The sequence below is a fragment of the Ovis aries genome, chromosome 2, assembly GCF_016772045.2.
Source record: "Ovis aries strain OAR_USU_Benz2616 breed Rambouillet chromosome 2, ARS-UI_Ramb_v3.0, whole genome shotgun sequence".
Lineage (NCBI taxonomy): Eukaryota > Metazoa > Chordata > Mammalia > Artiodactyla > Bovidae > Ovis > Ovis aries.
The window spans coordinates 227,707,556-227,733,643 of record NC_056055.1 but is presented as its reverse complement, the minus strand read 5'-3'; the positions used below and the strand labels follow the sequence as shown (position 1 = coordinate 227,733,643).

Here is a 26,088-nt window from a genome sequence, read left to right as displayed (position 1 = left end):
TGAGTCAGTGATGCACATACATATATTCATTCTTTTTCGGATTCTTTTCTCATGTAAGTTATCACAGAATATTGAGTAGAGTTCCCTGTGCTATATAGAGGTCCTTGTTGGTTATCTATCATACATATAGTAGTGTGTATATGTTCATCCCAAACTCATGTTATCCCTCCCCCCACATATACTTCCCCTTCATTAACCATAGTTTGTTTCTGATGTCTTTAAGTCTGTTTCTGTTTGTAAACTGTATGTCAATAAAAATGAAAAGATGGACAAATTCTTAGAAAGGTACAACCTTCCAAGATTGAAACAGGAAGAAATAGAAAATATGAACAGACAAATAACAGGTACTGAAATTGAAACAGTGATTTGAAAACTTCCAACTAACAGAAGTCCAGGTCCAGATGGCTTTACAGGTGAATTCTCTCAAACATTTAGAGAAGACTTAACACCTATCTTTCTAAAATTTTCCCCAAAAAATTTCAGAAGAAGGAACACTCCCACGGTCATTCTGTGAGGATACTATCACTCTGTTGCCAAAACCAGAAGAAGATATCACAAAAAAAGAAAATTACAGACCAAGATGAGGGGTTCCCTAATGGCTCAGATGGTAAAGAGTCTGTGTGCAATGCAAGAGACGGGGGTTCAAGCCCTGGATCAGGAAGATCCCCTGGAGAAGGGAATGGCTACCCACTCCAGTATTCTTGCTTGGAGAATTCCATGGACAGAGGAGCCTGGCAGGCTATAATCCATGGGGTCACAAAGAGTTGGACATAACTGAGTGACTAACATTTTTATCACTGATGAACATGGATGCAAAATTCTCTGGAAAATACTAGCAAACTGAATCCAACAAAACATTAAAAGGATCATACAGGATGATCAAGTGGGACTTATCCAAGGAATACGAGGATTCTTCAATACCTGCAAATCAGTGCGAGACAGCACATTAACAAACTGAAAAATAAAAACCATATGATCATCTCAATAGATGCAAAAAAAGTTTTTGATAAAATTCAACACCCATTAATAATAAAATCCCTTCAGAAAGTGAGCAAAGAGGGAACCAACCTCTGTATTTCTCCTATTTATTTTTAATATATGTGCTATGGGAAGATCCCCTGCAGAAGGGAATGGCAACCCACTCCAGTATTCTTACCTGGAGAATCCCATGGACAGAGGAGCCTGGCGGGCTACAGTTCACAAGGTCACAAAGAGTCAGACGCCCCCGAAGAAACAGCATCCATGCACAGGAAACCAAAATTTCGTGTTATTCTGGCCATTGATAAGTCAATTCAGTTCAGTTCAGTTAATAAGTGTAAGTACACATTTAAAATCATATGAACTTACATTTGTATAGCATTTTCTTTTTACCATGCACAGTTATGGGCATTAGCCAACTGTATGGTCATAAGACTGTGAGGGGGCAGGGTATGATTAGTTTTCGGTGCTTCATCATCATTTTAAAGGTGAAGAAACAGTCTCATTAGATCACTGTCTCAAAGTCAATGTTTGCTTGTAGATTCTAAGCACAGTCTCTTTTGCCTGCACCACAGAGCATCTCTGCGAATGACTGTTAAGAAATGAAATACGTGTGGACCTGAACAATGGGAATGGACAGTGTGAGTTTGCACAGTTACTGCTCTTTCCTGCATACTACAGATGTAGTTGTCAGGTCTTTCATCCTTTCTAGTTAGCTCCTTTTACTTCATCTAATCTTTCCTCAAACTCAGCAGGTATTACACTGAAGCAATAGAAAGAGCAATTAAAATATCTATTGCATATTTATGGTCAATATATCTTCTCTACTGTGTACATTTTGAAATGTGTCATTATGAAAGATCTTAAAATAGAATTGCAAATATATATTTTCAGTATGACACAATTACAGTTTTTAAAAGCTAAATTATACTTTTCCTGGTATGTGATTTTTTTGTTTGTGTTCATCATTAAACTATTTCTCTCCTACCCTGAAAGCTGTTTTGCTACAAGGCCATTTCCTTTTTACTTTCATCCTCAGGGAAGTCATAATCCTTGACTTAAATAGAAGCTGGTTACCATGGAAATCATTCTAATGCCCCAGAATCAATATTTTGATTTTGCTGACATTTAATGTAAAAAGAAAAGACAAACTAAGATTTATAAAAGTCACTCTTCATCTTTGTTATAATTCTGAAAGCTAGAAAAATTGTAAAGAAAACATATGCTCCATAATGAAGTCCAGTTAACTCACAATTATAAAGTATTGAGGATTCATAAAAGAACAATCTACATAGTTATATAATTTTGGCTTTGAGTATACACATATGAATGCATGCATTTGGACTCAAGATTTTTCTCCCATCTTTGAACTGAGCTCTGATTCTCTCCTGTTATTGAAGTCATACCTTGGTAAAAGAGATTTGAATATATCCAGTTCTGCAGTTGCCTTTTGATTAAGTGCTCCAAAGAGAAGCTGAAATTTGCATTGAAAAATCACTGTTCTATAAAAGTTGACCATTTCTGCACTGAATCTTAATAGTCCTTCTGGTCCATTGACCATCCTCAAAGAAGCACTACAGCTGAAGGCTCTTTAACCACCCTAGAAGTCCTTTTGAGGAGAGACGTTGAACTTGAGCTTAGTGTTTAATAAGCCTTACCAACCATAAGGTAGTTTTCCAAGTCTGAGATAAGCCTTTGCTACTGCTTTAATTTACTCACCGTCTTCTCTTTTGCCTCAGAAGTAATAAAGATAACAGACTTCCTGTCTTCTCTTGGATAACGAGCTCTTTAGAGCCTTAGATCTTGAGATGGTGAAGGGATCTGAGAGACTTATGAGTTTCTCTATCTCAGGATTTAGCTACCTGAAGCATCTCAAATGAATGATAATCGGTTCTGTCTTTAAGACAATTGAATCACCACTCAAATGTTTCTTCTGTGGGACAATCATAATTTTCCACACCACCATTCTGAAGACCCCAAGCTCCCCTCCCCAGGGAGGAGATTATTTTGAGATGTGTATGTTACGCTGCTTCCATGGGTGTTTCCAGCAGTATTACCTAGCCTGATACACCCTTTACTGGCTGCTCACCTTGTCTGATTCCTTTTCGCCTCCCCTTCCAATGGTTCTTTTATCCCCCTTTTTTTCTTGAATCATTTTAGATTACATTCAGGCCCTCATCATTCAGAGACCATTGTTCTAAATCATAATCTGCTTTTGAAAACAATGCAATGTAATTGATTATGCAGTTTTCTGGCAGTACAAGTAAGAAGAGGTGACTTCTGGAAATAACCTCATAGACTATAAAGAGAAACGAAAGGCAGGGAAACTTGAGAGCAATATTTAAAATTTACAAAACGCAGATCTCTGGAGCCTTTTAGTTTATTAACAAGTAAATTAAACACTATCCCAAAAACATCAGTGTGTTACAAGTTGATGTCATACTGATGACCTTGAATCATGAGAAAAAAAGACTCTGAATTCAAATCTGTTTCAAGGTAGAGGAACAAAAGAGTTACACAAACAAATAGACACCCCCTCACACACACACACACACACACACACACACACACACACACACACACACACACACACACACACACACACACCTTCACTGCAGTGTGACTGATTACAGCAGAACAGTCTGGAACCAATCTGGTGTGTTGAGTATTAGTCACTCAGTCGTGTCTGACTCTGAGGCCCCATGGGCTGTAGCCTGCCAGGCTCCTATGTCCATGGAATTCTTCAGGCTAGAATACTGGAGTGGGTTTTCATTCCCTTCTCCAGGGGATCTTTCTGACCCAGGGATTGAACCCGGGTCTCCTGCATTGCAGGCAGATTCTTTACCATCTGAGCCACCAGGGAAGCCCCACTAAGACTTCATCAAAGAGATAACAATTGCATAAAGAACCATGATGTACATGCCCTTCCTTAAAAATGGCGTTTCCCAACAAACTGAATGACATGGGAAATAATTACAAGAAAAGAAGTGAAAATATAAAGCACAAAACTATGCACTGAGATTTCAATTTTGTAAATATGCACAGATGCATATTATTCACATATATAATCTCACACACATACCCGTAATTGTGATGTATTTCTGACTGTATATGAAGCAGAAGAAACTGAGCCTAAGTGGAGATTTTCCCTGAAGAAAGTATGGATTAGCTCAATCTCCAGGCATTTATTTGTTTTCTTCAATATTCTCTGAAGCTTTTGCTTTTTGGCTAAATATGCCCTTGGACACTGATACAGGTGAAAGGAGAGATGAAGATATTAGAAGAGATGGAATATGCTTCATGGGTAAGCATGCTGTAGGCTAGGTTTACGTTTCTGTGGCAGGATTAGACCACAAGATGAGGAGCTTTTGTGAAGGACTGGAGAGCCTAAGTGACAAAGAAACCTGCCCGGTTAAGGAAAGGACCAGCTGGTGTCCACTCTTTGTTGCAAGCTACTGGGAAACTTGGAATACCAGGTGCTCACATGAGCCCCTGGGGAAGAATGTCAGGGACAGACAGGGTAAGAGAAAGACCATGGGCCCTGGAGGAGACATGCTCTCAAGCCAGTCACTGTCAGCACTGGATGCCCTGAAGCATCTTCCACAACTGACACACAAGGATCTGAATGCACCTGTATCAAAACTCACTTGGGACTACTCGCCCTCCAAGGGAATCTCGGGAAAATTTCAGGAAAGCTGAAACTGGTTTATTCAGGCAAGGCTAAAGTACCAGTGAGATCTGGGGTTAATCTGACCTAATTTATAATTATAGACCAACAAAAAGTCTAAGATATGTTTGATTTATGTACTTCATGGCTGAGAAAAAAATGTAGATATGGTAAAAACAGGAGACAGGGATTGAAGTAGAGGCTACAAATGTACACACACACTTGCATAAATTCAAATTCACTGGAAGTACACCAAAATAATTAAGAAATGATTATTTCTAAAGATAATTACGATTTTTCTTTTTTATATGTTCTGGCATTATAAAGCCCCCCGTTACGATTTCGTGATGCATGCAATTGTGCTAAGTTGCTCAGTCATGTCCCATACTTTTACAACCCTATGGACTGCAGTCTGCCAGGCTCCTCTGTCCAGGGGATGGAGTCTCCAGGCAAGAATACTGGAATGAGTTGCCATTCCCTCCTCCAGGGGATCTTCCCCACCCAGGGATCCAACCTGCCTCTCACCTCTCCTGCAATGGCAGGCGAGCTCTTTACCACTAGCACCACCTGGGAATTTCATGATACTTCTATAATTATACAAGTAATAGGAATAAAAGCAAGAAAATATAGATTTTAGATATACTGCTAGGCAAAATAATTTCCTAATGATTCAAAGCCCCTTAAAGGGGGCTAGAAAACTCACATCCTTTTCGGGTGATATAAATTAAATATATTGTGGGGGGTGTCATTTGGCCATACTCCAATGAACAGCCATCGCCCCTGGATTCTTCTTTTCTAAGACTTAAGGTGGAGGAGACAAGATCATGTGACCCAGGGATGAAGGCAAATGCTGGTGGGTATGCGGACCCGGACAGTTGGTGTGAAAGCCTCTTTTTAGGTGAAATGGGCCTGGCCGGTTTTACCTTCGGTCCGCTCCGGGCCTTTCCCGCTCTTACTGGCTGCCGTACTGTTGACCGTCTCAGATGACGTGCTCAGCTTGGTACTGGGGTCCCGCTTGGGCTTGGGGGGTGGTTGTCTCCGGGAGCCACAGCTGCTGTCGTCGTCTGTTCCCCCGACTGAATGCAGCGACTGCGACCTGACGGAGAAGCCACTGGAGCAAGGGTGGGGCAGCCGGTCCTGGGGCGCGGGCATTGTCATGAATCCCATGCGGAAATGTTTGCCCACATAAGTTCCTTCGTGGCCTCGCCCCACTTCTCCACCTATGCTGTAAGAGAAAGAGGAAACCAGTGCCAGGTGAGCCAGGGTGGGGAACGTCATGGACACAAGTATATCTGTAACTGATGACAGTTCACATTTTAACTTGAAACTGGTAAAGAAATGTTTCCAGCAGCGTGGATATATTCTATACTTTTGCATTCAATATGATATTAAAGCAATATGATTTGACTGTAATCAGAAATTCTGCTATACTGGTATTCAGATACTCAAAAATTAGTATTTTTAAAAAAAAAAAGCCCCAAACTACCACATAGAAGAATTGATGCTTTTGAACTGTGGTGTTGGAGAAGACTCTTGAGAGTCCCTTGGACTGCAAGGAGATCCAACCAGTCCATTCTGAAGGAGATCAGCCCTGGGATTTCTTTGGAGGGAATGATGCTGAAGCTGAAACTCCAGTACTTTGGCCACCTGATGCGAAGAGCTGACTCATTTGAGAAGACCTTGATGCTGGGAAAGATTGAGGGCAGGTGGAGAAGGGGATGACAGAGGATGAGATGGTTGGATGGCATCACCGACTCAATGAACATGGGTTTAGGTGGGCTCTGGGAGTTTATGATGGACAGGGAGGCCTGGTGTGCTGTGGTTCATGGGGTTGCAAAGAGACATGACTGAGTGACTGAACTGAAATGAACTGAACTAATAAATTAGCCACACTGAATAAAATAAAGGGATGAGGTTGAAATTTCATCCAATTCTGGAATAGTTCTAAATACTTCATAAATATCCAAAGTATGAAAGGTATCCAAATGTAAGTTTCCTAAGTTTCACATAGGAATGTTTGAACAAAAAATTTTAAATTCATAAGAAATCTCTCAGTTTGAAGCTCAACTCATCATAGAGAAAATGACCCTTAGACCTTTTTCTATGCTATTAAGTAATGTTGACCCTTTTATGAACAAAAAGGAGATGAATGTCAATATGAATTTTTAAAAGATGTTTTTCTAGAGTTTTTCCCGTTTATGATCATTCATCAATAGAGGGAATAAAATGAAGCATTGTTAGAAATATTTGATTTTCTTAGACATGTATGAAGTATAAAAAGTATCTTTGAGCATATGAATTTTGGAAGCCTCCTGAATCTACCTTTCCAAATATAAGTTTATTTATGCCTTTTAAAAATTTATTTCTTTAAATTTCATTTATTAATTCACTTATCCTGGCTGTGCCATGTGGCATGCAGAATCTTATTTCTCTCACCAGGAACCAAGCTCCTGTCCCTCGCAGTGGAAGTTGGAGTCTTACCCGCTGGACCACCAGGAAAGTCCTAATTTTAATTTTAGTTATCTCTTCATTGTATCTTTCATGAGTCTAAGGTTTGTCATACATTTTAATTCCAGTAGAAACAATAATGGTAAATGAGCCTTTTTTCCATCTTCAGTGAAGCAGTTATGACAGTTACACGACTCCCGAGAACAGAGCCAGAACGGATTCAACTAGTGCACGTGACTCTGATTCTGGCATATAATTCTGATCACAATTCGCTATTCAATCAAAAATATTTTTTAATATTTATTTCATATTTTTCTTAGTACTTTGAGTTGATAAACTCTGGACATACTGTCTTTGCAAAACAAAATAAAGGAACTTCAGTGTACTGTCCAGAGAAGTTGATATCTAGAAACATGCATGAAATCAAGCAAATGATTAGGTGGAAGTTTTCATGTTACAGTAGTCAGTCTCCTAAATCCATTCAGTGTCTCATGCATTTCACGTTCTGTGCTTTCTTCTAGAATATCAGTCAAAAAATAAGTGAGAATAAATTCAAATGGAACAGTTTGTGAAAAATCAGTAAGAATTTAAGGCAGAAGTGGTAGAGGGTGGATCAGGATGTGATAGAACGGGAAGGTTTATCATTGATTTGTGATGATTGTGACCTTAATCTTTCTCATGGAAAATGAAACATTTGATCTCATCTAACTTTGCCTCAATCATTCTATGTGTCCTTTCCTTACTTCCACTGCCATATCACTGAACAAAAGGTACTTTGAGGATTTATTTAGACAGTCATTCCCAAAACATATGCACGTGAGGGGATTTATGCATGTGTTAATGCACACAGGCATTTATGAGAGTGTTACTAGGAATAATTGTATCAGCAATTTCTCTGTTACTTTTGACCTAAATAACTCAAAACCTAAATACGCACCTTTCCCAGACAGATAATTAGCTCTGCTGCTTCATTTCAAAATTTTCAAAACCTTTTCAGCATAACACAATTTTCTCTCTCTATCCTTTTGTTCGTATATGTCATGTATACACACATAGACACATATGCATACACACAAATACACATACACACTAACAACTCTTCCAAAGAGAGATTCAGTGTATGCTTTAACCAATGGTTGGTCTCAGGTGAAATTTCATTTGACCAGGCTATAAATGCAAAATGAAGATATGAGGCTAAGATAAGTCTGATAGAAAGGCCATTATCCAAGGCTAAAATTGAGCAATTAAAGTTATGGGACATTTAGGTTCAAGAGACCAGCAAAGATAATTAGTCTAAAGCAAATTGAAGACTATGAAATACAACTCCTGAATGTATGACAGGACTATATGTAGTTTTTAAGATATGCAAATCTCTGGACCCATACTGACAACTACTGAATCATATTTGTTTAATCAGTATCTCTGTAGCCAATGAACTAAATTATGTAGCCAATAATTTCTTTAAAACTATACCCAGATGTCTCTGATGTAGTCAATCCAGAGACCCCCAGCAATATTAAGAACAATACTTAAAGATATTTACGACAGATGTCTGTTAGTTAGAAACAGGGAGAGAGACACAGGTATCAGAAATCAAGCAAAAATGACTTGCAAGAGACCAGGGAAAATATCACAGATAAGACAAGCTACCATGCATTAGTAAGATCTCGTTAGGTTATCCTGAAGTAACAAATAATCCCCAATTCTTAGTCATTTTTAACTAAATTATTTTTAACAACACAGGTTTATTTTTCGCTTGTATTCATCGGGTTTGCTGTGCATCAGCTGTGGCTCTGCTCCACACGTCTTCTTCATTCTAGGAACTAACCCCCACTGGGATATGTTCTCATGGCAGAAAGGGAAAAACACACACTGAACTACACAGTTGGGCTCCAAAATCACTGCAGATGGTGACTGCTGCCATGAAATTAAGACACTTGCTCCTTGGAAGAAAAGTTATGACCAATCTAGGCAGCATATTGCAAAACAGAGGCATTACTTTGGCAACAAAGGTCTATCTATTCAAAGCTATGGTTTTTCCAGTAGTCACGTATGGATGTGAGAGTTGGACTCTAAAGAACACTAAGTGCCAAAGAATTGATGTTTTTTGAACTGTGGTGTTGGAGAAGACTCTTGAGAGTCCCTTGGACTACAAGGAGATCCAACCAGTCCATCCTAAAGGAAATGAGTCCTGAATATTCATTGGAAGGACTGTTGCTGAAGCTGAACCTCCATACTTTGGCCACTTGATATGAAGAACTGACTCATTTGAAAAGACCTTGATGCTGGCAAAGAGTGAAGGTGGGAGGAGAAGGGGACGACAGAGGATGAGATGGTTGGATGGCATCACCAACTCAATGGACATGAGTTTGAGTAAACTCCGGGGGTTGGTGATTGACAAGGAGGCCTGGTTTGCTGCAGTCCATGGGGTCACAAAGAGTCAGACACGACTGTGCGGCTGAACTGGAACTGAACCACACAGTGACTCTCAAAGCTTCTGCTCAGATGGGGTATATATATCATGAACTCACATTCATTGGCTAAAACCAGTCTTATGGACAAGCTTGATGTTGATGGGGTGAGGACTGAATCTCCCCAACAGGAAAACACTGCAAATTACATGACCATACATGGGGATGTATAATCCTCTCCGAGGTAGAGGGCCAAGCACCAGTACAGCACCTGTCATATATGACTCTGAGATCTGTCTTCAAGAGGAGACTTGACATTAGGAATTAAGGTAGCTGACAACCAGCAACCCATTGAGGGATTTTGTATTTCTTATCCCCATAATTCTGGTCTCTACTGAGTTAGAAGTACTGGTCTTCAAAGAAGGCACACTCTCTCTAGACAACACAGAATTATCTCATGGAACATCAAAGCTGCCTGCTAAGTAATTTGAGCTCTCTTTGTATACTAGCCGGCAGGCAAAAAACCAAAGTATCCATTACGGAAGAGATCATGGACCCTAATCAATAGGAGAAGGTGCACCTACTCTTACAAGATGGGGCAGAGAGAAAAATGTGTGGGACATCCTTGGATACTCCCTTGCTCAGTATGGCTTTGAAAGGTCACATGCAGCAACCTAGCAAGAGAAGGTTTTGTTTACCAGACATCCCAACCTCTCATTAAATTTATCTCACTACTAAGTGAGTGACAGAGAACAGCAGAGGTATTAGCTGAGTGTGAGAGTGAGGTGAATTTAGAATAAGTGTGGGAGGAGGGAGATAATGAGAATTAATTGCAACCCCTATATGAACTGAATGTGGTTCCCAGGTGGCACTAGTAGTAAAGAATCTGCTGGAGGAGGAGACATAAGAGACACAGGTTTGATCCCTGGGTTGGGAAGATCTCCTGGAAGGCATGGCAACCTATTCCAGTATTCTTGCCTAGAAATACCCATAAACAGAGGAGCCTGGCAGGCTACAATCCATAGGGTTGCAAAGAGTTGGACATGACTGAAGTGACTTGGCATGCATTTGAACTGGAGGGAAAGAGCCTATAGCTGATCATACCAACTGTTCCCTTGTAAGTTTCCCCTAAGAAAGAGTCCAGTGGGAGCCATGAAAGAGCTCGTCCCCAGATCTGCAGAAGAGCATCTGCTGAGCATAAGAGCTCAGTTGTGGCAGCCATAACATTTCTCATGGACAGCGGATAGCTGCCAGCCACCAGCCACAGAGTCTTCAAATCGGCTGCGGCATTTAGATCAAGGCCACTCTGCCCATGGAAAGCTCCTGGCTAATGGTTGAGGATGATGAGGTATGGGACTTGGCTATTTCCACCTAGTGTGGGAGTCCTTGTATCTGAGTTCTCCCGTAGGGCTGGCTGAACCTGCCCCATAGGTGCACCATGATCTGAGGCTCTTCCTATCCAATTATCTTTCCTTGCCCCTCTCCTTTCAGAGGTGTGATGCTGCACTGTGGCAGAGGCCTTCCTGGTTTTCCTGTTCCCTTCTTATCCCAGGCATCCTCCTCAATAACTCTCTTATTCTAAATTCCATCTATCTTGGTGTTTGCATTCTGGAGGGCATGAACTGACATACTTGGGAACAATCATATAATCTCTGACATTTGGAAACCAAAGGAGGAAAGAGAAAGCCTAAAAACAGAAGTGAGACCCCAGAAATAAGAAATGCATGTGAAAATAGGGTAGACTCTTGCCTCAGACTGAGCATTTAAATGCTGGTTAGGGAAGTAAGAACCAACTCCAATACAGGAATACTTGGCTTGAAGTGAAAGTTACGTGGGCTGAAGAAGCCAGAGTCTTTTTGCAGTGAGACTCTAGCACTCAAGATAGACTAGGCCTGGCACATCTCATGTTATAAAAATACAAATAAGTTTCATAACACTGAATTTAAACAAGTACACTTTTCTCACACAATGAAGGTGATGTGAGATCTAATTGTCTGTTGGTAGTTTTTCTATTATAAAATAGTTAAAGAAATAAAGCACTACTTAAATCAATGGAGGTTGTTTTCCTAGAAGTATGTATAAAATATTTGTAAACTTCTCCAAACAAGTTATTGGCTTATGAACAGGCTGGACATGGGCTCTGGAATCACTGAGTTGTGGTTTCTATCCTCAGCTCCATCATTTAGCACCTCTCCTTAGGCTACTGATCCCAAAGACTATCTCCTTAAGAGATAAATAGTAGTACTGGCCCCATGGAATTATTATCAAGTTAACCTGAAATGCTACACTGAAGCATTTACCACAGAATCTGACATATATTAAGCTTCCCTGGGAGCTCAGCTGGTAAAACATCTGCCTGCAATGCAGGAAACTCCAGTTTGATTCCTGGATCAAGGAGTTCCCCTGGAGAAGGGATAGGCTATCCACTCCAATATTCTTGGACTTCCCTCATGGTTCAGACAGTAAAGAATCCTTCTGCAATGTGGGAGACCTGGGTTCAATCCTTGTGTTGGAAGATCCCCTGGAGGAGGGCATGGCTACCCATTCCAATATTCTTGCCTGGAGAATCCCCATGGACAGACAGCCTGGCAGGATATAATCTATGGGGTTGTATAGCGTCAGACAGAGATGAGCGAGCGACCAAGCACAGCACTGTCATATAATATGCAGTCAATAATTTTAGCTTTGCGATTCCTTCTTTTAAGTCCAATCCTCCAGAATTTTGTTTATGGGATCATCATTTACAGTGTTAGCCTACATCTCTAAAAAGTGTATGGTACCACATATCCTCAACAGAACTTCACACAAAGTCGAAACAGAATCTTACATTTAACTCAAAACAATCTGGCCTTTTTCTTCAATACTTTGCTTCGATTTTTTTAAAGTACCTGTTGATCAAGACTGACAAAGAAAGGTACAAAACAGGAACTTTAAAACTGCTTTGACAACACTGTTCAACAAAGATTGTTACTTGTCTTGCTGTTTTCTTGAAAATTCATCAGCATTAATGTTTTATATCTCCTTCTGAGAAATGCCTCTTTTCAGAGATGAAAACACAACCTCCGAGAAGGGTGAGCTGCCAAGGTGAGATGTCAGCTCTAAGAGTGACAGAGATATTGCTTCTCTGTGTAGTTTTGAAGCAAACATGCCAATAGCTCATAGTAGAGTCTTCCTGGGAACCACTGGAAAAAAATAGAACCCTACTTCATATGGTTATCTTCTTTCAAGCATATCTAGGAAGTTGGGATGCAAACTCAGGGGTTACCTAAGAGTTTGCTTGCTTGGATTTTTTTTGGGGGGGAGGGAGTAACAGTTTTGTGAAAAGTTTTGTAGTAAAGAGTTAGTTGCTCAGCCATGTCTGACTCTTTGTGATCCTACGGACTATAGCCCGCCAGACTCCTCTGTTCATGGAATTCTCCTGGCAGGAATGCTGGCATGGATAGCCATTCCCTTCTCCAGGGGATCTTCCTGACCCAGGGTGCTGGTGGCTCAGACGGTAAGAAATATGCCACCAATGCAGGAGACACGGGTTTGATCCCTGGGTTGGGAAGTTGGGAAGATCTCCAAGAAAAGGGAATGCCTACCCACTCCAGTATTCTTGCCTAGAGAATTCTATGGACAGAGGAGCCTGGGTGGCGGGGTGGGTGGCTACAGTCCATAGGGTCACAAAGAGTCAAACAGTCTGTGAAGCTAAGCTCAAAAATCCATCTCTGACCCTGATGCAAAATCGAGTGTATTTATACATCTGCAAAATTCTGAACCACCTGGAATTTTTTCTGTTGATTTTTTAAGATGATTTGATCATATTAGGGAGAAGGAAAATTAAATCATAAAATAAATGGCGAAAGTCTGAAAGGGAAATGAAGACTGTATCTTTAAAGGAGATAATAAAACTTGCCTGTGGGCAAGTTGACCACTGTTATCTGCTAACTATTCAAATCTCTTATGTTAGGCATTTTACAATGAATGAATAGAAGGAAATTAATGTTTTATTCAATCAAATAAGTAATTTAAAAGTTTGTAATTCATGCTGTCTTCCTCTTACTTTCTCCACAGCTACATGGGGCCAAACCTAATGGCCCTCTGCTGCCCCATGAGTCCCCACTATCCCACTCGCCAGGGGGCTCCTGCTCTAGAACTTGTCATTCGCCCCCTCAACAATGGCCTCTTGTAGGCATCGTTTCCTACTAAAACAACATGAGCTTATGAAAAATTAGGTATAGAAAGAACCAAGAGATTGGTATGTTATACTTTTCTCTCTTTTGACAGCAATAGCCCCAGCCCATAGTTAGACTTTTAGGAGAGAGCATGATTCATTACATATTCTACAATTTTTGATGGATGGAAATTGTCATACAATTCATCTTCACAGTCCCATTAATCCTTGATGAGTACAAGTGGCTCTTTACATTCACTCATCTCAAGCTTCATGCAGGCAAGAGTCTTGTGTTCTTGCTCACTGCTATAAACACCATCATATTACAAGTGCTCAAACATTTATGTTTTACGAAGGACAACATGAAGAAAGGAAGTAAGTCCACTCTGGGGAGCAAGAGGAATGGCTTAGAGGATTTCCTGCTCATTTGTCACCTCTGCCTCCCTGGGATACATTCTCTCTACTCCTGGCAATGGTAACTCCTATGTGGAGATCAGTCTTCTTCCTCTCAGTCTAACATGTTACCCAGCCAATCAGCCACTAGATCCCTGTGGCCGCTATGACTGTTGTGGAGACTGGACAATTCCTCAAGTTGGTTGAACTACAGTAAACCCAGGTACTATGTAGCAGCTCAAATGTGCCTTAACCCTCTTGCCAGTACAAAGGGAGACCAGTGGAATCAGGTCTATGGCACTGTAAATCTAGACATATCTGCAGCTAGATCAGGTGGCTAAGTGGTAAAGAATCTCCCTGCCAATGCAGGAGACACAGGTTGACCCTTGGGTTGGGAAGATCCCTTGGAGGAAGAAATGACAACCCACTCCAGTTTTCTTGTCTGGAAAATCCCATGGACAGAGGAACTGGTGGGCTACAGTTCATTGGGTCGCAAAGAGTCAGACGTGACTGAGCATACACACACACAGAAGTCAGATGTAAGACCCATTTTGGACAAAATGGTGTTAGAATGAGTCTCAGTGTCCTTCTAGTATCTTCTCTGTTACATTCACCCTGATGATGACCCTTTCTCCTGTAGAATTGCTAGTTTGAGGTCTATAGTTCATGGGGTCGCAAAGAATCAGATACATCTGACCACATAGATCAATCCTGGGACTCATCAGTTTTGTCAAATACTAAATTCCCTTTTGTTAAAGCCCAGTATAGTTGGGTTTTCTGGCGCTTACATTGTAATGCAGTTCTAAATGAACCATCACAATGCAGCAGTTACTAAATAAATGTTAGTGGGGGCTAACATCTCAGAAATGTAGTTGCTATGAGGAAAGGACCAGGAATGACACAAGGCAGGAAATGAATGTGTCATCTTTATTTATTAGTTGAAAATACCCTTTCTATTTAACAATATAAGTGGAAGTAGTTAACTACTGAATATGTTTGGTCCAAATGTATGTTTTTACTCATGCAGTACACTTTGATGTGGAAACTGGGCTCCAGTAACATCAAACTGTGTTCATATTTTCTTCCAAATTGTTCACTCACCATTACCATTGTGTTCCCTGAGCCCAAGTTGCTTATTCAGAGCCATAATATGTGGATTTCTTGCCTTAGGCTCAAACAGTCATTTTCACCACTTCATATCCTCAGTGATATCTGTTTCCTACTTTTGTGCTACTAATATCTTAGCTCTCTCACATTTTTTTCCAGACATCAATTTCCTGTGTCTGGCTGTTTATTGATGCTCCTCGGGTCTTAAGGTCAAGGGTTAAAAATGGGATCATTACATATCTTTTTATTACCTGCTGTGGTGACTTATAATAGCAAACAAAACAATGAGAAACAAAGAAACCTGTCCCAAAGAGAAGGGATGAAGTTTCTATTAACTTCAGATGTTATATTTAAAACTGATATACTTAAGCAACAATTGTATTATTTCTCCTTACTAAAAGATATTTTAACTCGGCCGAAAATTTGGTATCTCGGAAAGAATATTAAATGTGTAATCAACCATTGACTAGCTATCTAATTTTAGATGGGTGATGCATACTTTCTGAACCTCCATTACCTTTATCTTTAGGGAGGTATGAAATACTTTTCAGAGTTATTATAAGTTCAAAAAGATCAAATATGTCAAAGACACCTAGCAAGGTACCCTGTGTAAGTTGAGTACATTTCCACTATTTGGCACCATAAAACAAAAAATACTTTAAGAGTAAAAATACATGTTTCTTATTTCTCTAAGAGGGCTTTGGCAATAATCATTAGGCAATATACTCCCAAGACCAAATTTGGGGCAAGGGGAAAGGGAAGATCCTGCTTGAAAATGGAAAAGTAATAAAAATAAATAATCTATATTTTCTGTCATAAGTTAGGTATCATACAGAGTTAAGCAGATTTTTTGAATGGATTTTATGGTTATTTCTGTAAAAAATATGATAACTCAAGATTTTTCTGAAAGTTAGGGCTTAAGGTAGTCATGGCAAGTGAGTTATGCTTGCAAAACAAATATGTCATTATTTATCATATGTGCTTCTTGTCAAGAGTTTGAAGGTGATATTGTGGCCCATTGATTGGTCCTTAAGTGAAGACCTTAGAATGGGGAGTACAGAGATTTTTTTAAAACTTTATCAACATTCTTATTATTCACTTCTGAGGTTCTAAAAAGACAGAACTGAAATCTAATGCTTATTAAAGGCATAACAAATTCTATGGAACATCTTTAAGAGACTTATTTTTACTTGAAATATGACAAGTGCTTTTAAGATTAACATATGCTATTATCTATGGTACTTTGAAATCTAAAATTAAAACAGTCCTTATTCCTATACACAAATAAGACTTCTCTACTCTTTAAAGTGTCATGGCTTGAATAAGAGTGTATGGAAAATTCAAATCAAATCATGATATTCCGATTCAACTTAGAATATAGTTTACAGAAGTTCACAATGTGGGAGATCTTTTCCAAAAATTCAACTGAAGAAGGGGAAGTTCTGGAAAATATATGTTTTATTTGTATCTTCAAAACTAACATAAGCTTTGAATATGGTTTGAGAACATGCCAAGTTTTTACAAATGAGTTTAGCTAACCATATGTGGCTCATTTCTCAATCTAGAAGTAGAGGCTAGAAATGTAGAATGTTAACATATAATGGCCTTGAGCTTCCTGGGCATAAGGCTAACATAACGCCAGTTTAAAGTATAAAGATAAGTTTGGCTTCCTAAAGGTATCGTTTTTATGGAGGAAGAAAAAATTCTACGTGTTGAGCCACTTGATTCATTGACACACTATTTATTCATGAAGTATCTGAGTGCCTACCCTGGGCTGGGTAGTGACCAGAGCCGAGAGGTCCCTGTTCTCAGGGCATCACAGGCTATTGAACCAGCATGATTTCAGCCCCATGTGATCAGATGTTCTTTCAGGGGAAGTACAAGGCAGGTGCAGTGGAAGCACAAGTCCTGGGGCCCCAACCCTGGCTGAAGGTCTGGGAAGTCCCTTGGGAAGAAGTGACTCTCCAGGTCATGCAGAGCATTAGTAAGACACAGACAAGGGATAGCAGTGGAGAGAAGAGAATGTGCGTACTAACAGCTGAAATCAAGAGAAAGTGAAAAATTACAGAGGTATTTGGGCAGAACTTCACTGGACCTGTTAGTCCCATATTTCAATGCCTGGAACTGTGCTTGGCTCAAACAGGAAATCCAGTAAGTATTTATTAGCGAAATGAATGGAGTAAGGTGTGTACAATTGGGCATAGTTCAAGAATAACTTCCAAATTTCTTAAGCACACTTAATGATATTGTGCTCTATGTGTTTCCCAGGTATTACTAGTGGCAAAGAACCTGCCACCAATGCAGGAGACATAAGAGATGTGGGTTCGATTCCTGGGTTGGGAAGATCCCCTGGAGGAGGGCATGGCAACCCACTCCAGTATTCTTGCCTGGAGAATCCCATGGACAGAGGAGCCTGGCAGGCAGGCTACAGTCCATGGGTCTCAGAGACACAACTGAAGTGATTTAGCACACACATTTTGCTCTATTTCTTCCTTTGCTTCAGTTGCCATTTTCTTAGTTTATGATGAAGGAGAAAGGAAAAATCTGAATATTCACATGCTGTTAATTCTTATCCTTGTCATAAGAGTAATCTGAAGGCAGGGATCAGCTTAATTCCTTCCTCTCCATTTCCCCTGGCCTGCTAGGTTTTAGGTGCTCATCAATTCTGGGCTAAATTAATGCAATTGCCTCTTAGCGGATCTTTCTCCACGGTGCCGCCAGATTTATCCTTGTAAATGCAGATTTGCTCATGTCACTCCCTAAATTAAAACCCTGAGATAGCTTTTCCATTTATTCAGACTAAAAATCCAAACTTTTATGTGACACTCAAGGTTTTTTTCAGATTTCGATCCTATACCAAATCTCATCTGCCATGTTTTCTCCCCTTGACCTTAAAATCACCCAAATACAAGGTGTTCCCACCTTAACTTTGTTCCAGATGGTTGATCCAGGGATAGAATTCAAGAGTGACTATGTGAGGAAGGGCGGCAATGACTTTTGAGGACACAGGCAGGTTAAATTGTGACCTCAGCCAGCAGTCACACTGCTCTGTCTGCTTGAGCTTCTTCCTTTGGCTAAATCATGTTTAAAGACGTAATTCAAGAACTTCCCAGGCTGTCCAATGGTTAGGACTCAGGGATGCCACTGCAAGGGGTGCAGTTTTGATCCCTGGTCAGGGAACTAAGATCCCATACGCCAGGCAGCCAAAAAGGAAAAAAAAAAAAAAAAAGCAATCTAGATGTGGTTTTTTGAGGAAGATTTATACTATAAGTGCACTCTGTTATTCAGTCATGTCCGGCTCTTTGTGACTCCACGGACTGTAGTCTGTGCCAGGCTCCTTTGTATTAAGAGCCAGTCTTTTCAAGTTTGATCGCCATGCTTCTCTATGGCTGACAGACGGCTCTGTCCTTCTCCATATCAGAGGGCCTCCTTCAAGATACTCTACAGTTGTCGCCTGTGAGTTGATCTCTACTCGTCTGTGGGCTACGTGAGGGACAGACCATGAATTATTTGCAGCAAGTAGAAGTTAAGTGGAGATAATGGAAGGGAGGGAAAGACATGATCCATGAAAAATTGCTTGATATTTTCAGAGCCTTTCTTTTTAAAAACTCTTTTGACTTGAGCATTTTCAAACTATCATTAGAAAGAAAAGTTTTCCAGGACATTGTGGAACTCAAGTATCCACTAATTATTTTCACTGTTCAAAGAAAATAGAAGCTTCTAACAGTCACCTGTCATACTGTGTATAGACCATCAGGATGCCTGAAATGACACAGTGAAAGTTTAGAGAACTAATTTTTATTTAACAAATACCTGGATTAGATAGAATTCTTATACTTTGTAAAACATTTTAACTAACAGCCACAGCATTCTGAATGCCCCTGGTCTTTATGCTGTGAAGACTGAATTGTATGTAGAATCAGTTAAGTTTGCCCTCAAAACTGCTTATGTCAATTGTACTTGTTCCTGTAACTATATTATCAAATAGTATATAAACCAAGGAAATGTGAGTTTGTACAATTAGTGAGAGTTTCTCCTAAAACTTTGTTGAGAAACTATGTCAATGGGTTTTAAGATACTCAGTATGAGGAGTTTTACTGAAAAAAACAAAAAATGGTGTTATTGGATGTGGTGAGATTAGGGTAAATTTGTTAAATCTAAAAGGAGTCTGAACTATGTTTATTTGTTTGTTTTTCCAAAGGTCTTTAAATCTGGACTCAGCTTTAAAGAAACCAAAACTAAATTAAAAAGTGAAAACTAATAGATGCATTTTGTCTATAAAGATTATATAGAAATCCAATTAGGGAAAGCACACATAAATCAAAGACTGTATTTCAAAATTTGGTAAACAGTGTGTATTTATTTTACATTTTAAAGAGTTTTATATGGGTTCATGTGTTCCTTTTTTAAAAAATATTGCTCCAATTTTTTAATATTTTATTTAATCAGATCTTCTATATTTATATTCTATTAAAAAATCATCAAGCAAAGAGCCTGGCACACAGTAGTTTTGATAAGCCTCAAAAAATGCTGATTTCCTTCCTCCCTACAAAAAAGAAAAAATCCCACAAAATTATCCACTAAAGACTCAAAGATAATTGATTCAAAGAAAGTTGTTTTGGAGATAGCCATTGACCTACAGGAAGTCAAACATTTATTCAGGTAGAATTGTGTACAATCGATGACATAGTCAATAAAATAATGTAAAAGGTTAATTTATTCCTAGAAAATTATTTGAACAATTACATTCTTGAAGGTACTTTGGAAATGGCTGTGGAGGTAGAACATATTTTCCTAATGGTGATGACATACAAAGCAATGCCCTGGATTCGGGAAAGTGAAAAGTTGCTCGGTCATGTCTGGCTTTTTGTGACCCCATGGACTACAGTGCATGGACCCCATGACCAAGTGACTTTTCTCCAAGACAGAATACTGGAGTGGGTAGCCGTTCCCTTCTTCAGGGGACTTTCCCAACCCAGGGTTCGAACCCAGGTCCCCCACATTGCAAGCGGATTCTTTACCAGCTGAGCTACCAGGGAAGTCCAAGACTATTAGAGTGGGTAGCCTATCCCTTCTCTAACATATCTTCCTGACCAAGAAATCGAACCAACCAGAGTCTCCTGCATTGCAGGTGGATTCTTTATCAGCTGAGCTACCAGGGAAGCCCAAGAACTGGACAATTCAAGAAAGCAGCAGATGTTAAACTCTACCATTTCAAGATATTTTCTCTTCTGAGAAGGTACAAATCAGCATTTGGGTACCTAATGACTTTCCCAGCCCAAACCATTATTCATGACATCACATTAGATGCTGACATCACCACAGAAAGTTTCTGCTATTATTTTTTGTTCAGATCTAGCAAAACATGTATCACATTTTGGCAAGTCTGTATTATCCATATTGGCAACAAGAAATTTGGATAGCCCAAAGTTATTTTTCACATGATTTTATACCCCCAAAATTATTTTTCCTTGAATTTGTAAAGTTCCCAAGTACAAAACCATCTACCTATTCACCGACCTTCTACAAGTGATATGAGACAATTTGCCAAGAAAAATCAGGGAACCAGAATAAAAAAGCTGTAGTGTCAGCTCTGTCTTAAACATAAGGCATTCACCCTTTCCAACCACTTGAACTATACTCTTCCGTCAGTAATGGCATCTTAAAATTTAATGGAATGATGCTCTAAATGTTTTGGGCAAAAGGAAACTTCAAAAGTATTATAGAAAGTACCTACAAATGCAGAGTATTTGAACACAGTGAAATATTACTTGCAAACTATTTTGCTCAAGTCTCAGAAATATTGTGCAGTTTAAACAGAGCTATGAGGCTGAAATGGTGACTGCAGCCATGAAATTAAAAGACACTTACTCCTTGGAAGAAAAGTTATGACCAACCTAGATAGCATATTCAAAAGCAGAGACGTTACTTTGCCAACAAACTTCCGTCTAGTCAAGGCTATGGTTTTTCCAGTAGTCATGTATGGATGTGAGAGTTGGATTGTGAAGAAAGCTGAGCACCGAAGAATTGATACTTTTGAACTGTGGTGTTGGAGAAGACTCTCAAGAGTTCCTTGAACTGCAAGGAGATCAAACCAGTCCATTCTGAAGGAGATCAGCCCTGGGATTTCTTTGGAAGGAAGGATGCTAAAGCTGAAACTCCAGTACTTTGGCCACCACATGCAAAGAGTTGATTCATTGGAAAAGACTCTGATGCTGGGAGGGATGGGGGCAGGAGGAGAAGGGGACAACAGAGGATGAGATGGCTGGATGGCATCACTGACTTGATGGACCTGAGCCTGAGTGAACTCCAGGAGTTGGTGATGGACAGGGAAGTCTGGCGTGCTGCGATTCAAGGTGTCGCAAAGAGTCGGACACGACTGAGCAACTGAACTGAACTGAATGAGGCTGAAAGGGAATAATACACTTCAGAAAGTTTAAGTTCCAGAATAATTGTGAAAAATGAGCTGCCAATGAATAAAAAGAAATCACTCTTTCATCTTCCATATCAAACCAATAATTATCATGTCTTTCTAAATAGTATTTTCAAATTATTTAAATACAACTAAGTTTATCTTCCCTAAATGTTTAGATAATATTATACTGACAAGTGGTTCATGGCATAATGACTGTTTAGGACACCTTGTGTGTGTTATGTTATGTGTGTTACATAACATAATCACTCAGTTGTGTCCAGCTCTTTGCGACACCATGGACTGTAGCCTGTCAGGTCTCTCTATCCATGGAATTCTCCAGGCAAGAATACTGGAGTGGATTGCCATTCCCTTCTCCACTTCCCTAAAGGTTAAGATAATATTATATTGACAAATGGTACACAGCATAATGACTGTGTCATTATGATACGTCGATGTTGGTAAATCCAAGCCCAGGCCCTCAGTAGAGCTCACCTCAAAGTCTCTTTCACTAAGATTGTTACCCTCTAATGCTTCTTCATCTGTGATTCTCTCTGGTTTTCTGACTCAATCTCTCTCATAGGATTTTCTGACATACATTCATCCTTCTTCTGCTTTCTCCATTGGCTTAATCTCATTGACAATCCAGAAGATTCCAGGCTCCCCTTTCTTTAGAAACACTTTCCTTCAAACCTGTGTGAGTTCCTGACCATCTCTCTCATCCTTTCTCTTTCTCCCTTTCACTCTTCCTCCCTCCCTCCCTTCTTCTTTTCCCTTTTACTCTACCTTCCTGCCTTTCTTCCTTCTCTCACATTCATTTTTTAAGTCATTCATTTATATTTAATTTGCAAATATTTACTGAGCATCTCTTTTGCATCCAAAACATTGTCAGTTGCTGAAGATGCACCTTGAAACAGGATATAAAATTCTCAAAAGTCTGGCCTCCTTTGTGACTGATCCACAGACTACACCCTCTCTGTGTCTATTGTTATCTGACTTCTGCCACCGAAGTCTACGAAATGGTTTCCTTAAAGAACACTTTTTCCTTGCAAAGTCTAATCTAGGAGATTTTCTTTTTTCTTTGTCTAGATTCTTGTTGGTCTCTTTAGAGCTGTTTTCACTCTTTTAGACCACAGCTGCCTTCTAAAATGTCCCATTTTTCTTGGCTTCCCTGAAAATGTCCTATGTTATTTTTTCATCTTTCTGGTTGCTCCTGCTTGTTCTTTACTGATTTCTCTTCTTGCCCTCAGGCTTCAGTATAAACCAAGGTTCTGTTTCTGTTATTGTCCTTTCTCTGTACATGTCCTTGACAGCTATCAATTTTCAAGAGTTCAACATTCTATTCTATTCACATGATTTCTAAATCCAATATTCTATTGTTTCTTAAATTCCGAGACATATACTTGCACTCTCCACAAATGCTGGGTATTTTCAAATGGATGTCCCTTTGATACATAAGGTCAGTATGTTCCAAAACCAATTCAGCATCACCTCTCACTTCCTTCTATTGAAAATTGGTGTTCGACAGCATCTTCATGCTACCAGTCACAGAACAGAAATTCCTAAGCAATTTCACACCTAAAATCTTCCTATGCACATTCTGGTCGGTAAATCCTTCCTCTTCTCTTTGGCTCTCACATTGGTCTCCTGTTTTCAAACCATCAATGAGTCTTTAATTAACTTTTTTCTTGGCTACTGAGCTGATTCTCTATTTGAATCCCACCTCAACAACAATCCTAAAAACAAAAGAAAGAAATAAGATGACCTCTTTCTTCTATAGAGCCTTCGGTACTACCCAAGATAGAGTCTAGTTTATCTGTAAGGCAATTCAGACTTTGTCCATATGGCCCAACCTCATTTCTACCCACTCCAAAATTCTGTCTCCCTGGGACCACTTCCTCTTCAAACTATATCTCCATTTGAAAAAAATAAAACTAAATTTCATGTTCCACATTCTCCCTGAACCTTTTATCAATACTCTCTCTCCTCTATCTTGAATTTCTTGTGTGTTTTTTGTCACTTTCTGCCATACAGCTATCATACATAAACATGAGATGCTAGAATTTTTTGAGAATGGGGATTAAATTTTGTACATTTCTTTATCTCCCATAGTATCAGGTATGCTTCTTTGCACATAGGAAGTAACATGTAAATGTTTAGGAATTTAAAGTTAATTTAGACAATAATGAAAATGAATATAGAGTAAATTATTTTAGCTCAGTATTTCCAAATGTGTATTAAATTAAAGGATTAAAACTGTCTAGAAATTTCTTCAATAAATAAGTCTGGAAGACCTTTTTTTTTTTTTTAAATAGAAGTTTGGTTTGGAAGAAAGTGAAGAGGTAAAGTGAAGTTTAGAGAATTGTGCCTCTTTAGAAATTCCCAGCCTCTAAAGAAGACTGAGCTCAAGGTCTACAACTGAATAAATGATCAAGCCATTGTTTTCCTAGGAAGTACTGATAAAGTGAAAAAAAAATCTATAATTGTTGCATTTACAGAAAAAGGCGCTATAAATCTCACACAGACAGACACATACACAGACGCATACACACACACACACACACGCACACACACACACACACACACACACACACACTGTATGCATGCTTTTTCCACCCTAGTTGGGAGATTTCTGTTTCTAGCTCTGCTTGTACATCACCATATGACCATTAGGCCACTGGGAGAAATCATGTCCAGATAGATTCTTTCACCTACCACTAGGGTAGCATTATATTACCTTACCCAGCAATCATTCATGATATTTGTGGCATTAAAATGTGAGCATAAAACAAAGTCAGGTTATATTCATGAAGTGTTTTTCCTATTTAAAAACAGAAACCTTTTTTTTTTCTATTGAACACACTATCTTGGCAAACTGGTAAGTCTGAGAACTATATTCCTTGGCATTTTTAAAGTTCATTTTTAAAAAATGCCTGCCATTTTAAAATCCAACCTTCTATCTCTCATCCATATAATGAGTGACTTGTAAATGGAATCACTAGAGATACTGCTTAAAAACAAAACATTCATTCATAGATGCATTAGTTACTCTAGGGAGTGGCCGGTGTGCTGTCTTTATACACGTCGGGTTTACATCTGCTTAATGCACCCAAACGTAATAATATAACAGACTGAAATATAGACACCGTAGACCGCTTATGCAGAGGTCAGAAGCTTGGCTCTGCTCTTCTAGAATGACTTTCCGGGAACAATTTCCCAGATTGGTTTCCTTCAGACAAAATGATTGAACCGAATGCTCCCTGTCAAAGCATGCACTTGGATTATTCACTTTAAAGTGCAACCCTTAAGGGCTTCAGGGTCTAGTGTTAAAAATTTGCTTTTGATCAAACCTCATCCTCTCCTACACATCCTTATTCATAACAAATTAGAAGCTATTATCACAACAGTTTAGCAACAGTTTTAATGCCCACAGAGCATCTTAAAATAAAAAGAAACAATTTCCCCATTATAATGGATGCAGTATCTTAGCTGGCCTCATTATAATATTTATCATCTGTTATTTGTTGCCTGTGTTACACAATAGTGAAAAATACACAGCCCCCAGGGTTTATGGTTTAATGGAAAGCACATATGAATTTAAGATCTACCCTATTGAAATAAACCCTTCTTATGCACATCTAAGGGGAGCAAGGACATATGACTCATGGCTGTCTTATTGAAAAGGAAGTTTCTTGTTTTCTGAGGAATGGTTCAACTTAAGGAGGACAATTAACGTAATGATTTTTTGGCAAAGGTTGATTTTTACCACATTTATAACTGTCATTTGTGAGCATCTGTTTTAAGTTTTTTTAAGCATTTGCAAACATTGGATTCCAGATTAGAATCACCGAAAGAGATTTTCATTGCAACTCAGTTTAAAAAATGGAAAAATTGATAAATTTTAGGCTAACTTAGGAATATGTAAGACACAGTGTTAAATATATGCACATTCCCTGGCCACTCAGTTTTTTGAAATCTTTTCCTCAAATATTTCATTTTTTTCTTCCTATCTCAGCCCCCTCTCTCATAGTCAGAACCTATCCTTTCAATAACCAGTAACTTCACTCCCTCCATAACCTTAATTTTAAGCATCTGTATTATTGACTACCAACACCTGTTTTTTTGTTTTTGTTTTTTGTGTTTTTTTGCTCACTACCTCTGCTTGCTTGATCTCAAACCTCCTTTGACACTTTTTTGAAACCTCTTGTCTACTAGTCTTTCAATCATCTCCATGTTCCTCCTCAATTGCTGTAAAACGTGTTTCTGTGAGCAGCTTGTTTTATGAACAATTGTTATTATCACTGCTTGGCAACTAGCCTCAACACCCTTGACCTTGTGCTGTGATATTAATATGGTGAACATGGGTGTATCAAGTGCAGAAGTCATGATCAGTCAGTCCTGGGTAATAGCAGCAAGGCCGTCATCATCACATGCAGATGACCGCAAGCAAAGAACAAGATTTACTCAGCAGCCTTCTCCTCTCATGGTTCTCCCAGAGCATTGCTAGGTCAGTCTA

General features: G+C 39.2%; 1 protein-coding gene across 3 annotated transcripts in view; it reads right to left on the bottom strand.

Annotated features, from left to right (window-relative positions):
- The window catches only part of NYAP2 (neuronal tyrosine-phosphorylated phosphoinositide-3-kinase adaptor 2), a 318,522-nt gene that overhangs the window by 176,559 nt on the left and 115,875 nt on the right, over nucleotides 1-26,088 (bottom strand). For all 3 annotated transcript variants that reach the window (XM_060411347.1, XM_042244319.1, XM_042244320.1), the window contains one exon: nucleotides 5,569-5,870. In XM_060411347.1, the coding sequence (XP_060267330.1) occupies nucleotides 5,569-5,870 (302 nt within the window). The remainder of the gene's footprint in view (nucleotides 1-5,568; nucleotides 5,871-26,088) is intronic.